General features: G+C 32.7%; 1 protein-coding gene across 8 annotated transcripts in view; it reads left to right on the forward strand.

The window, feature by feature from the left end:
• Positions 1-11,807, forward strand: part of LOC143237472 (protein O-mannosyl-transferase Tmtc3-like) — a 144,700-nt gene extending 132,893 nt beyond the window's left edge. For 4 of the 8 annotated variants that reach the window (XM_076476759.1, XM_076476752.1, XM_076476754.1 and 1 more), the window contains exons 18-21: positions 1,157-1,277; positions 4,327-4,428; positions 8,621-8,704; positions 10,027-11,807. In XM_076476759.1, the coding sequence (XP_076332874.1) occupies positions 1,157-1,277; positions 4,327-4,428; positions 8,621-8,704; positions 10,027-10,281 (562 nt within the window). In that variant the 3' untranslated portion in view covers positions 10,282-11,807. The remainder of the gene's footprint in view (positions 1-1,156; positions 1,278-4,326; positions 4,429-8,620; positions 8,705-10,026) is intronic. The other 4 variants (XM_076476757.1, XM_076476758.1, XR_013020083.1 and 1 more) reach the window with 3 other exon arrangements.
• The last annotated feature ends 1,112 nt before the right edge of the window (positions 11,808-12,919 follow it).

Here is a 12,919-nt window from a genome sequence, read left to right on the forward strand (position 1 = left end):
TTACAGTTATTATAAAGAATGTTACCCTGTAGCTGGGGTGTTAATTATATTGCAGTTATTATAAAGAAAGTTACTCTCTAACTAGTTTGTTATTTATATTGTTACAGTTATTATAAAGAAAGTTGCTCTCTAACTGGTTTGTTATTTAGATTGTTACAGTAGCTGGGTTATTATTTATATTGTTACAATCATTATAACGAATATTAACATGTACCTTAGTGTGTATCTCGAGAACTCTTCATACTATTTTAATAATTATAGACTTAATTACAATGTGTGTTTGTGGTAATTTTAACTCGATCCTTATTTATACTGTTGCAATATGAATTGCCACTTAGTTACATTGTACTTTTGTCTATAATTAAAGGTTTGTTTGTTTGTTTGTTGAATTTCGCGCAAAGCTACTCGAGGGCTATCTGCGCTAGCCATCCCTAGTTTAGCAGTGTAAGACCACCCATAGCAAACTCTTTGGATACTCTCTTACCAACGAATAGTGGGATTGACCGTCACATTATAACGCCCTCACGTATGAAAGGGCGAGCACGTTTGGTGCGACCGGGATTCGAACCCGCGACCCTGGGATTACGAGTCGAACGCCTTAACACGCTTGGCCATGCCGGGCCCATTTAAAAGGTTTCCACGTAGCTAGATATAACCAAAGTTACCGTATAGCTTCGTGATTATTTGTATTGTTACAATCTTTCTAAACAAGAGTACAATGTAGTTGGTGGTTATTAACATCGTAACATATTCTACAACAAATTCACCATGTATCTTGGTGATTATTTGTATTGTTCCGATTTTTATTAACAAGGTTACCATGTATATTTCAGAACGACTGGTATGGGTATTAATACTTTTACTAATAAAGCAGAGAACAACGTTTCGACCTTCCTAGGTCATCTTCAGGTTAAGGTTCTGAAGATGACCTAGTAAGATCGAAACGTTGTTCTGTCCTTATCAGTAAAAGTATTAATACCCATACTAGCCGTTCTGAGATATATTTTTATTTCGAGTGGGTTTCTTGTCATCAAGAAAAGTTGCCATGTCTTTATTCATATCGTAACAATGTTATCTAACGAAGATGAATTGTGTATTTTCACAATATTAAGTTTTACTTTCCTTTTTTTTCCTGTAACCAAACTTGCTGAGATAGATTTCATAAGGCCACTGACGGTGTAGCTCAAACAGGAGATGTGTATTTCAGTCTGGGAATGCTAGCTTTAGAGAATGGAAACACTGAAACTGCTGAGCGCTGGTTTCGTAAAGCTGTCGAGGTAAGCACGTTCGCGACACTAGCAAATTCCGAACACTAACAAATGTCGAACACTCTGAAATTCCAAACTCTAGTAAACTCTGAACATTGATTTATTTACTTCATAGCCAAATGATTATTGTTTTCTTACAGAATACTGCCACGTGTGTTTGTAATATTGTACTATTATTAAGGAAGGGTATTTTCCCTTTCAATGTTTCGAAAGTTTAACAGATTCAAACTCGAGGTGAGTAAAGAAACATTGAACCTTTTTGCCACATTTTAAACATGAGAAAGTTATTTACCCGTAAGTGAGGCAGCAGATACAGAGTTAAGAGCTGTCATCAGTACAAAAGGCCACGTACTCTTTTTGGAAGAACGGTTAAATTCGATACACGCTACGAACAAAGACCCTGTTTTCTCAAACGACCATGTTTTGTCTGCTTTCCCTGTTTTAGAACAATGAGTCTTTTAGTTTCGTGTCCACGGAGAAGCCATGGAAGTTTTGTCACAGTACTTTTATACTGTGACATACTTTTATACTTATACTGTTTTTGCATAAACTAAATAATATATTAGATTAGCAATTTTCAAGGCCACGTTTAAAGAGAATAAAGATAAAATCTGACAGGTATCTGACAGATTCCGATTGTAGTGATTCCAATTTTTTTCTTCCATCTTTCTCATAAAAACAGCCATTGATTTCAAAGTATAGCTACAAGTCTGTAAAATTGTCGGCCTGGAATCTATATTTTAATTTATTATTTAACAGTATTAGGTAACACGCTTAGCCTTATCGCAGTTTTTTGGAGTGTGTTTCTTTGTTTTGAATTTTCGCACAAAGCTACACAAGGGCTATCTCTCTAGCCATCCCTAGTTTAGCAGTGTAAGGTTAGATGGAAGGTAGGTAGTCATTACCACCCATAGCAAACTCTTAGGGTACTCTTTTACCAATGAATAGTGACATTGACCGCCACTTTACAACGCCCCCACAGTAAAATGTCGACCATGTTTGATGAGATGGAAATTCGAATCCTTAAACCTCAGATTACGAGCTGAACCTAACCATTTGGCCATGCCGGGCTTATCTGTGCTTTGCCCACTACGGGTATCGAAACCCTGTTTCTATCGTTGTAAGTTTGCAGACGTGCCACTGGTAGGGAAGCTGCTTGGAGAATTAAAAGGCTTCCTTTTATAGCGTGTTCCTGATTCTTCTGCCTTGAGTTGGGTAGTGTAACCCTTGCTGTGTTAAAAGCTCTGCTGTGTCGAACATCAGTGGCTCCTTCTTCGGAACGTTGTATTCTTCATTGTTTTACAACTTTGCTGTATAGATGTTTTTCTTCGGAAAGACCAGTTAGATATTCATCCACAAGTCGATAACTGTATGGAGATATGTTACGCTCGAAAAGCAAGATTTGCGTTCATGCACGAAACAGATGCGAGTACGTCACGTAACTGGAGTCATCTGGAGTCATTACAGCAATCGCTGCGAATTGGTAGCAGCTTTATATTCTTATTATAACTCTTTGTGTGATAATAAAATAAACATTAGCATTATTGAAACACAAACATCCTGAATAACTTACGGGCAGTAACACGTGCTGAATGATTTACTTAACGATCAGTTAAACACTGGTAGTCCTTTGTCTCATTATTAACTTGCAAAATCTTAGCCTTGTTAAATTCAGATGAACAAAATATAATACATATTTCTTTAACCGTATGAAATGAAAAGTAAATCGATAAAGGAAGTGGCTATAGTTAGAACCATATCAAAAAAGAACAAGAAAATCTACTATTGTTAGTATCACCTACAAAACTAAGTGTGAACGAATAATGATAAAGCTATCTTCAGAACTAATATTTGTTTGTTTAATTTTCGCGCAATCTGTGCTAGCCGTCTCTATTTTAGCAGTGTAAGACTAAAGAATTGTTATCACTACCCACCGCCAACTCTTGGGCTACCAACGAACACAATATAACGTTCCCACGCCTGAAAGGATAAGTATTATGGTGTGATGAGGATTCGAACCAGAGACCCTCAGATAACACAGTTGTTATAATAACCTTCTGAACAAATGGAAAAACAATAAGTAGAATGCAATCATTGTTATAACCTAGACCAATGGGTAAACAGATAAGTAGAAAACCACCAATATTAAAATTTATTTTTAAAATGAATAATAATTCGATTAATAGATCTCCGCCATTATTAGAACGATAGTGAGTAACCTACAATGAATGGTAAACTGAACATTAGAATAACAGAATATCACCATTGTTAGAATCGTTCAGAGAACAAAGGTCAATCTGATAAGTATAATACAACCACTGTTAGCCACCTAGAATGAAAGGTAAACTGATAAGCAGAATATCGCCATTGTTAGAACCACTCTTAGAACAAAGGTTATCTTGGTAAGTACAATACCCCATTTTTACAATTATCTTTAGAAGGAATGGTAGAATAATAAGTTGAATATCTAACTTTTAAAATAAAATAGAATAAAGAGCCAACTGATAACTAGAATACAGTCATATCTGGGACTAATTATACCAACAAGTGAACAAACGGATACAATAAAGCTACTATTCTTAGAAGTAAGGAATATAATGTAAAGGAATAATTTGTGTTTATATTATGTATTATGGAAAATACATTAATCAAACATTTCCTATAATCCTACAATCTCTTTAAAACCAAATCATTTTCACTGAAATGAACTGAAGTAAGACTAATATTTTATGATAAAAGTAAATTGTTTCATGACTTTTTGAATCCGCATAAAAACAACAAATAATTAACCACCTGAAACAATGACGCAACCTTTGACATATTTATAGCTCTGCTAAATTTTCTCGATACTAAAGTGATTGGTAAAAATATTTTAGAAAATGTATGGCTAAAAATAAATATGTTTTGTCTGTTTGTAAATTATCTACCTTTCTTTAATATTTTTGTATAGCATGGCAAGAGCCCTCTGAAATGTGAAAACAACGATTTATTGAACATTAAACACATGATAACGTGTTAATTATATTAATATTTTTGTAAAAAATATTTTTTTACAAAGATTAAGCCTAACGACCGAAGCGCCCTCTTCAACCTTGCCTTGCTCCTTACGGAAGAAAATCGTCACTCCGAAGCTCTTGAGGTTCTTCACCAACTGTTGCAGGTTAGCTAAAGAAAAAAATATTCCAGGCTAATTTCTCTACATCTTTGGAACAAATCTTTCTTAATAATTTTTTTCATCCTTTGTAATAAGATGGAATCAACAGTGTTTGTTACAACTAATTTAAGTCTTTGGTGCTTGTTAGAAATATAAATGCACGATGTTTTTATTTCAAGTTTGAACATAAAAAAATGTTTTTCAACAATATTTTTAATTATTGTTAATCTATTATAAATACAAGATTTCAGTGTAAAGTTACAACGCGCAAAACAGGTAATAATCACAACTGACAGACTGATATACTCTGCAGAATACGAAGTTATATATTTATATATTATACTTTAAATTTTTGGAAGATTAGCAATCAAAAATTCGTCAGTACTTTTGTCGTCATTACTTTAAATTCCAAAAGAAATAGCAATGTTGAAATTACATAAACATTCTTCATAAAACATCCGATTATTACAGAAATTTTAAAACTGACATTCGATTAAAGATGTTACCGTTACTTTCAGTTTATGACATAAACAATAAAATCGGAATTCTTAAAATATACCAAGATAAAAATCCAGTTTCAACAGAGAGAGGAGAGCTTAATTTTTATAAACCTTAAGTTGTTAGGTCCAGTTTCAACAGAATCAACACAGTTTAAACTTTTAAAAAATCTGAAGCTATTACATCCAGTTTAAAAACTAACAAAGTGGGATTTTTTAAAAAATAATCTTAAGCTGTTACTTCCACATTCAACAGAGAGAGTAAAGTTTAATATCTTCAAAACTAAAAGTTGTTACATTCAGTCTCAAGAGAAACAAGTCAGTTTGATATATTAAAGCATTTTTTAAACTATGCTCCGCGGAGCCCTTGGGCTCCGCCATAATTATTTGGAGCTCCGCGAGGAAATTTTAGAATCTATATATATTTTTTCCTGAAACTATAAAATTGAATAAGAATACGCTGTACAAAAAAAGTAAAAAACAAAATATATCTTTAATATAACACGTCTATCGCGTATTGGGCCTTTTAATATTCTATTCTGCCTAACGCCAGACGATTTTATTCAGCTTAGGGGAAGTTCTTGCGGTGAAAGTTCTAATACAATCTTAATTAACTTCGACAGTAGCACCACTGGTTGCTAGTAGATATGGCACCATCTCAAGATCGCATGCTTCATTGGAGATGCAAGACAGTCTAGTAATTTCGTATGAAACATCAGTCAACCCTGGGTAGTGGTACCAATTGTCTTTTAAAAGCCAGATCTGGATTAGCGGCTAAATCTTGCCCAAATTTGAAACATCGTGATACAATTAGATGCAGTATCAATTGTTTCAATTTCAAAGTATATTTATATGACGTATAATTATATTCATGACAATTATAATTGGCAATTCTTAGGTTAGATTCGTTGTAGTTTAATTAAACAAGCTTGGTACCAATGAGCTCTATGAAGTCATACGCCCACATGATGTCATGTTTCATTTCATTTCATGTCGTTTGAGATTCAGAGGCACGTCAGATATGGTTCAATATTTTGTTATTTGGCTTAAAAATTTCTGTTAAAATACAAATAAAACAAATTGTAAAAATAATATGTCACTTTTTTCCTTTAGGAAAATATATTATTCTAGCGGCCTAGCCTTTTTTCCACAAATCTTTATTTCTGACTTCATTATGGCAACACTGATCTTAGGTCAGCATGTCATTGTATGATGATAAAACTCAAGTGCTTTAACGAGTTTTCAGAAGCTATTTTTTGTCTGTGAATATACTTTTCAAGTGCCAAAGATATAAGAATACGTCTTTTTACAAATTAATAATTAGTTGTCCCCTTTATAATGGATAGTGACTGAATATCAGTAATAAATGTGATACAAATACAAATATTCCTAGGCCTTATACGACTTTTTCGGCGTTATCGTCGTGTACAAGCACTTCAACGTAGAATGATGCAAGAAGTACCGAAACAAGAAAGAAAATAAAGTATGGTGAAAGTTTTATTGAATGTGGTTTTACGTGGACAGGTCATGAGATGGACATAATGGGTTGTGTGTTGAACAGTGTTGAGTAACAGTAGTTTACATCCACCAAAGTTAAAACGGCATCTAGAAACAAAACACTCCCAATTTAAAAAATCCAACTTCCGAATATTTCAAAAAAAGTGTATACAATTAAATGTAAGGAAAGCATCATTTCGTTCGTTTGTTCATCAGGACAACAGAGGTGCTCCTATTACTTAATATCGTGTTAGTTACCGTATTGCAAAAGCAGGTGTGGTTCATACAACTGCAGAATATTTGATAAAACCATACGCAAAAGATTTGGTAGAGTGCACGATTGATGAGATATTTCTTAAAAACATTAACTCTATTCCCCTTTCTAAGAACTCGGTTTCTCGAATAATCAAGAATATGTCAGCAAGTTGCTTAACGGAGTTAATAAGGCGAGTAAAGGAGATTCCAAAACTTTTTTTCGTTTCAGATGGATGAATTAACAGATGTCGCAGGTTATGCGATGTTGCTTGTGTTTGTTCGCTATATTCATGAAGCTAGTGTTGAAGAAGACATGTTAATTTGCAAACCTTTACCTACTCAAACAACAGGTGAAGAAATATTGAAACTGATCAATTTATTTATGGAAGAACATGAAATCCAATGGCGGCTTTGCTCAAGTAATTGCACTGATGGGGCTGCAGCTATGATTGAAAAATTTTCAGGCGCAGTGGCACTCATAAAAAAAGAGAAACCCGGACATCGAGAGTATCCACTGTTGTATTCATCGTCATGCACTTGCAATGAAACGAATGTCAGAAGACTTAAAAGAGGTATTGGGTGATGTTATAAAAATAGTTAATTTTATAAAATCAAGACCACTCAATGCGAGGATCTTCAGTTTACTCTGTGAGGATATGGGAAGCTTACATAAAAATTTGTTGCTCCATACTGAAGTCCGATGGATTTCTCGAAGAAAAGTGCTTTCTCGGTTTTACGAACTGTGTGAGGAGATAGGCTTCTTTTTATCTGAATGCCATTTTGAACTTGCATACAAATTAAGGGACAAATGCTGGATACAGAAATTGGCTTACTTTTCGGACGTATTTTCCTATCTTAATGAAGTGAATGCTGTAATGCAAGGTATCAGGGAAACGTACTTCAAAGTTCAGTGTAAAACGGAAGCTCTTCAACGTAAGCTAAAACTTTGGGGTGAATGTATACTTGTGGAAGAACTTGATTGCTTCGAAAACCTCAGTGTTTTTTATTTATGAGTGTAATTTTCTTAAGTGAAGATACAAACGTTTTTGATTGTTGTGCAACTATTGGGGAGTACTTTCCTCCTGATTTAGAAAAAAACTACTGTGGATTCAAAATCCCTTTGTTGATTCTGCAAATACCAACGATTTGTCTTTGAAAGAGAAAAAACAGCTTATAGAAATTTAACTGATTACAGCCTAAAAACAAAATTTCAGCAGGAAGAATTTACACAATTTCGGATTCAAATGGCCATGGATACCCTGGAATAAGTAACAGAGCTTTGAAAATGTTGATGCGTTTTCCAACAACATATCTTTATGAGCAAACATTTTTACTGTGTACAGCTACAAAGACCAAATTTAGAAACAGGTTAAATATTGAAGATGATTTGCACTTACAGATAACAACCATAACTCCAAATATTGAACTACTTTACGAACAAAAACGAGCCTATATGAGCCACTAATAAATAAATAAGTACACTGTACTTTTACGGATATAAATTTTGTAAACAGAAATTTTTGAACAAGTGAGTAGATGTAAAAATTGTTCTTTAACTATTGGTATTTTTAATAAATTTATATTCTAGAAGCTTGAAGTAAACTTTATCTGCTGCTAGTGTCCCATTGTTTCTATTTTAGTGTATTTTTATTAAGGATCCAGAATGTTTTTTTCTTTCTGATGTGAAGCTCTGCAGGTCTACAAAGTTTGGGAACCTCTGTATTGAAAAACCTAAAGTTGTTACACCACATTTCAATAGAAATATTTTAAACTTTTAAATAAACCTACAGTTCTCACACCCGTTTACAGCAGAAATTACAAAAATTAATTTCTAATAAACCTAATGTAATTACGTATGGGTCAAGTGTTTATTAAATTAGTCACGTGTTTAAAAGCATTGTTTTGTTGCCTCCTTTATGATTTCTCACAAAGTTGTATTACCCGTTTAGCATCATTCTGCCCACGTGAAAGGACTTCTTCTACTGGGAGATATCTATGTAACACAGATGGAAAACCTGGATGGGGCGGAAACGGTGTGTTCTTTACAAATAAATGTATTTGCAAATATTTTTCTCAGATAGATAGACTTTCATTTGAAGTTATGTACATGCATGTTGCTCTCAGAACTGTTATTGTTGGCTAATAGCGGCACTGTGGTAATTTACATCGTACTGTGAATGCAACTCGGTAACACACGAAGATTTTAGGGCTGAGTGAGCCTATCTCCAGTACTCTTATCGAACAAAATGCCGTCTATTTCGTAAAATTCCTCTTCTCACTTGCTATAAAATCTATCTTCCCTTTCAAACGTTAGCTTGGAGTGTTCTGCACGTAACAAGTCAGCACGTGCTTTTGTTTATTTGTTGTATTTTTGTTTTGTTTTTTGCCTACTGGTAACATGTGAGAAGGTTAGAAAAAACTTTAGAATGATTATATAATATTTTCTGTCTCGATTAAACCACTGTGATTCAGTAACTCTTAGAGGTGCACACACACAGAGTACGATGTGACGTATTAATATTAATAAATAATCACTAATAAATAGACAGACGAATATCCAGAAATAAGGATACGTTAATACCCAAGGAAACAAAATCTTAATGAAGAACTAATCCACCTCATAGCTGTGAATTAATTGTAGAATTAACATTATGCATATAACGGAACTGTTGTAGCCATGCAGGGTTTTATATAATGTAGTCGTAGAGTTTATTATACAATCTGGAAGTAATCATATCGGTTACTGTAGAATCAGTTTTACGTACCTAAACCGAATCTACTTTATGTAGGTCCTGATAAGTCATGCAGATTATTAAAGAACTATATATATAACTGTCGCAGTCACGAACGTCATTATAAACCCAGAATTATGAACACCACGATGTTTGAGTTGTGTATGTTATTATACAGGGTGCTCGTAAAGTCATTGTGCAGTTTTGAAAGCAGCGATAACAGCATTCATTCAGTTTATTTCAAGCCAGCAACTGATAGCGGTGTTTAGAAACAAAATAAGAAGGATCCAAGCCTGCCATCATTGATGCCAACGGGGTCACTTTCAACATTGTTTTAATTGTCATTCACATTTATGCATCCGTATTCTATATTGAAACATGTCTGTTAATAAATATACAAGTGCACAGGGACTTTGCGAAGACCCTGTAGAATCACAATGCGTACATAACAGTACCGTAGATATTTAGGTTATTATTGCATGAGTATTACAAACGTAGCAGTGTTGCAATTGTGCTGGTTCTTGCAAATCAAACTTATTATTTTTTTATGAATAATATTTTTCGCCGGTCTTTGCTTTAACAATATGAATATATTTTTAATTTTTTTTTATATCCTGCTTCAGTGTTACCAGAAGATCCTGGAAGTTGACCCCCAAAACGTCCAAGGTCTACATAATTTGTGTGTGGTGTATCTTCACAGAGGTCACTTGAAGCAAACTGAAGAATGCTTCCTTAAAGCCTTGAATCTTGCCCCAAGAGCTGAATATATTAAGCGTCATCTCCAATTGGTTAGATCTCAAATGTTAAAACAAAACCAATCAATGGGAGTCACTCAAAAGAATTTAAGTCATTTGAAGTTTTCTGGGTCTATAAGATGATCAGTAAACCTTTCAAGCAATACTATCAACAAGCTACTACTTTTTTTAACTGGAAGAAAAACTTTCGTCATCGCAAAAACCAAGCCAAATATACTATGGAACAGAAGTCTAGACACTTGGAACATTAGATGTCAACCAACAGCGATAATTTGTCATTTGAAAGTAATTTCTTTGTAAATCGTCATGTACGAAGACAACATCTATAGTAATTATAGCAGAAAATGAAATTTACTATTCATTCATTGCTCGCTATTTTGATGCTACTTTACGTCATCAATCATTCTTCTTCATTTACTGGAAAGAGAAAGTGGTATTTACTGTTTAGAAGGATTTTGATTAGAAAAATAATTTACTGACGGTTACTGTGATAAGTTATATAGACAGAAAAATGCAAGATTTAAAATAGGTGTGTGCAGATGTGACGATTGTGCTGCTCTCTATCATGTAACAAGAATGTAGTCGACTTTCCAAATAATCTGTGCTGTAATCAAAGCGAACACATACAAATGAAAAAACAACAACAATAAAAATACCTTTTCCGTTTCTTGTAAGTTTTTATCTTGGTGTAAAATCGAGCTTAAATTATTTTAAAGAAGTTATTATCAGTGGGGTGATTTTTATGCCCTCCTTGGTTCTGTCATGTGTAAAGAAATAAATCAGAAATAAAAAAATGGTTCAAAAATATTTTAATTATGAAATTTAATTCAGTTAATGTTGTTTATCATTGATTCCCTATATATACTGTATTGATCTTATAATTTAGACGCATACTAAGAACTGGTAGTGTTAACTAATTTGGCGTTTTATCTTGAAGTGACATTCTTTTGTTAGGCTTAGCTGCTTCACTTGACTAAGAACTTATAAAGTTTGATAATTTTATGTTGCTATTTTAAATCAACGTTCTTTCTTTAGACGTAGCTGCTTCACTTCACTAAGAACCGATACAGTTTGTAATTTTGCGGTTTTTTTTATCTTGAAGAGACGTTCTTTTTTAGGCTTAGCTACTTTGCTTGAGAAGAACTGATTTCTTGTTTTTATCTTTGAGCAAATTTCTTTCGTTGTAGAGCTTGGATGCTTTACTTGATACGTGCGTTCAATGAAGTAGTAATGTTTAAGCCTAAGAAAGAAATCCTAATCAGCATTAAGAAAGAATCGTTTGTAGTCATTATGAAAGTGATGCCCTTTCATTTCACACTTTACCGTTTTCAAATAAATATCTAATAACTGAAAATAATATTTTTTCTTCTTAACAGGTTCAACAATATCTCTTTAAGTAACACTGCTTCCTGGTGAAGAAATTTATTCAACAGTTATTCATCTGTTTGTACATTGTTAGAATATAGTATGTAGATAAAGAGGATTAATATTATGTACATCAAGCATAGTACGTATAAGAAATATGATTTATAACTATTGTCTCGAAGCTTGAAAGAAAACAATAACTACGTGTGACTGCACTTCGAGAAATGTGTTTGTAATATATATATATATATTTAAAATAAACTACTCATATCTCTTCTTCAAAATGTGACGAAACTCGTTATTACATACGTTAAGTTCACAAAGACACTAATAATAGTAAATTAATGATTACAATAATAAATGTAAACTAACGTATATAACATATAAACTAGCGAATACGACAATAACAACTAAAATAAAGGATATAATAATAATGTCTAAACGAATTAATACAATAATAACTTGAGGGATACAGTAATAACAACTAAACCGAAGGGTAGAATATAATAACAAAATTAAAGCGTATAATAATATTAACTACTTACTTATCTGTAAATAAAATCTGCTACAGAATCTAAGTTACCGTAAATCGACTTTGTTTTAATTCAGCATATTTGACTAAAATTTCAAATAGAAGTAACTTGTCATATAAGAAATGTCCATTATGTAATGTTTATTTGCAGTTAACAATTCGTAGTTTATACTGCAAGTGTAAGTTAAAAGGAAAAACTGTTGATTTTATTTTAATGTTATTGCTTGGGTAAAACCATATCCATGAGCCTACAATTTATATAAAGACATAACGTTATTGATTTAAAATATCAGAATATTATAACAAAAACGAGTGCTTTCTTTATATTTATTTTTTAATGTTTTCTAATTGAAAAAAACTTACTACTTATGTAAAATATTATTCAATTTATTACTGTTTGATATTCGACTATGAATCAGTTTATTATCGCTTGATGTAAGGCTATGAATCAGTTTATTACAGTTAAATGTAAGGCTATAAATCAGTTTATTACAGTTTGATATAAGGTTGTGAATCAGTTTATTGCAGTTTGAGGTAAAATTGAATTAGCAATAATGGAAACATAACTATCATAACTTTTTTATATTTTACATATATTTTAGTTGATTTAATTATGTTTCAAAACATAATTTAGTGTTTTAAGTTGATAATATATAAACAGAAATTTTTGTTTACCCATCACACGAATCTGTAGTTTTTCAAAATTGTCGTAAGGTGACATTAACAGCGTTTATTGATGATAGTTTTAATCGTTAATTGCAGGAGAAAATAAACAGTTTGATTTATTACGTGCGTCATTGATATCTAACCAGTCATAATTGGACGATTAAGTTGAGATTAAAACACCACACTCACCGAAATCAC

This window comes from Tachypleus tridentatus, chromosome 13 (assembly GCF_004210375.1).
Source record: "Tachypleus tridentatus isolate NWPU-2018 chromosome 13, ASM421037v1, whole genome shotgun sequence".
Classification (NCBI taxonomy): Eukaryota; Metazoa; Arthropoda; class Merostomata; order Xiphosura; family Limulidae; genus Tachypleus; species Tachypleus tridentatus.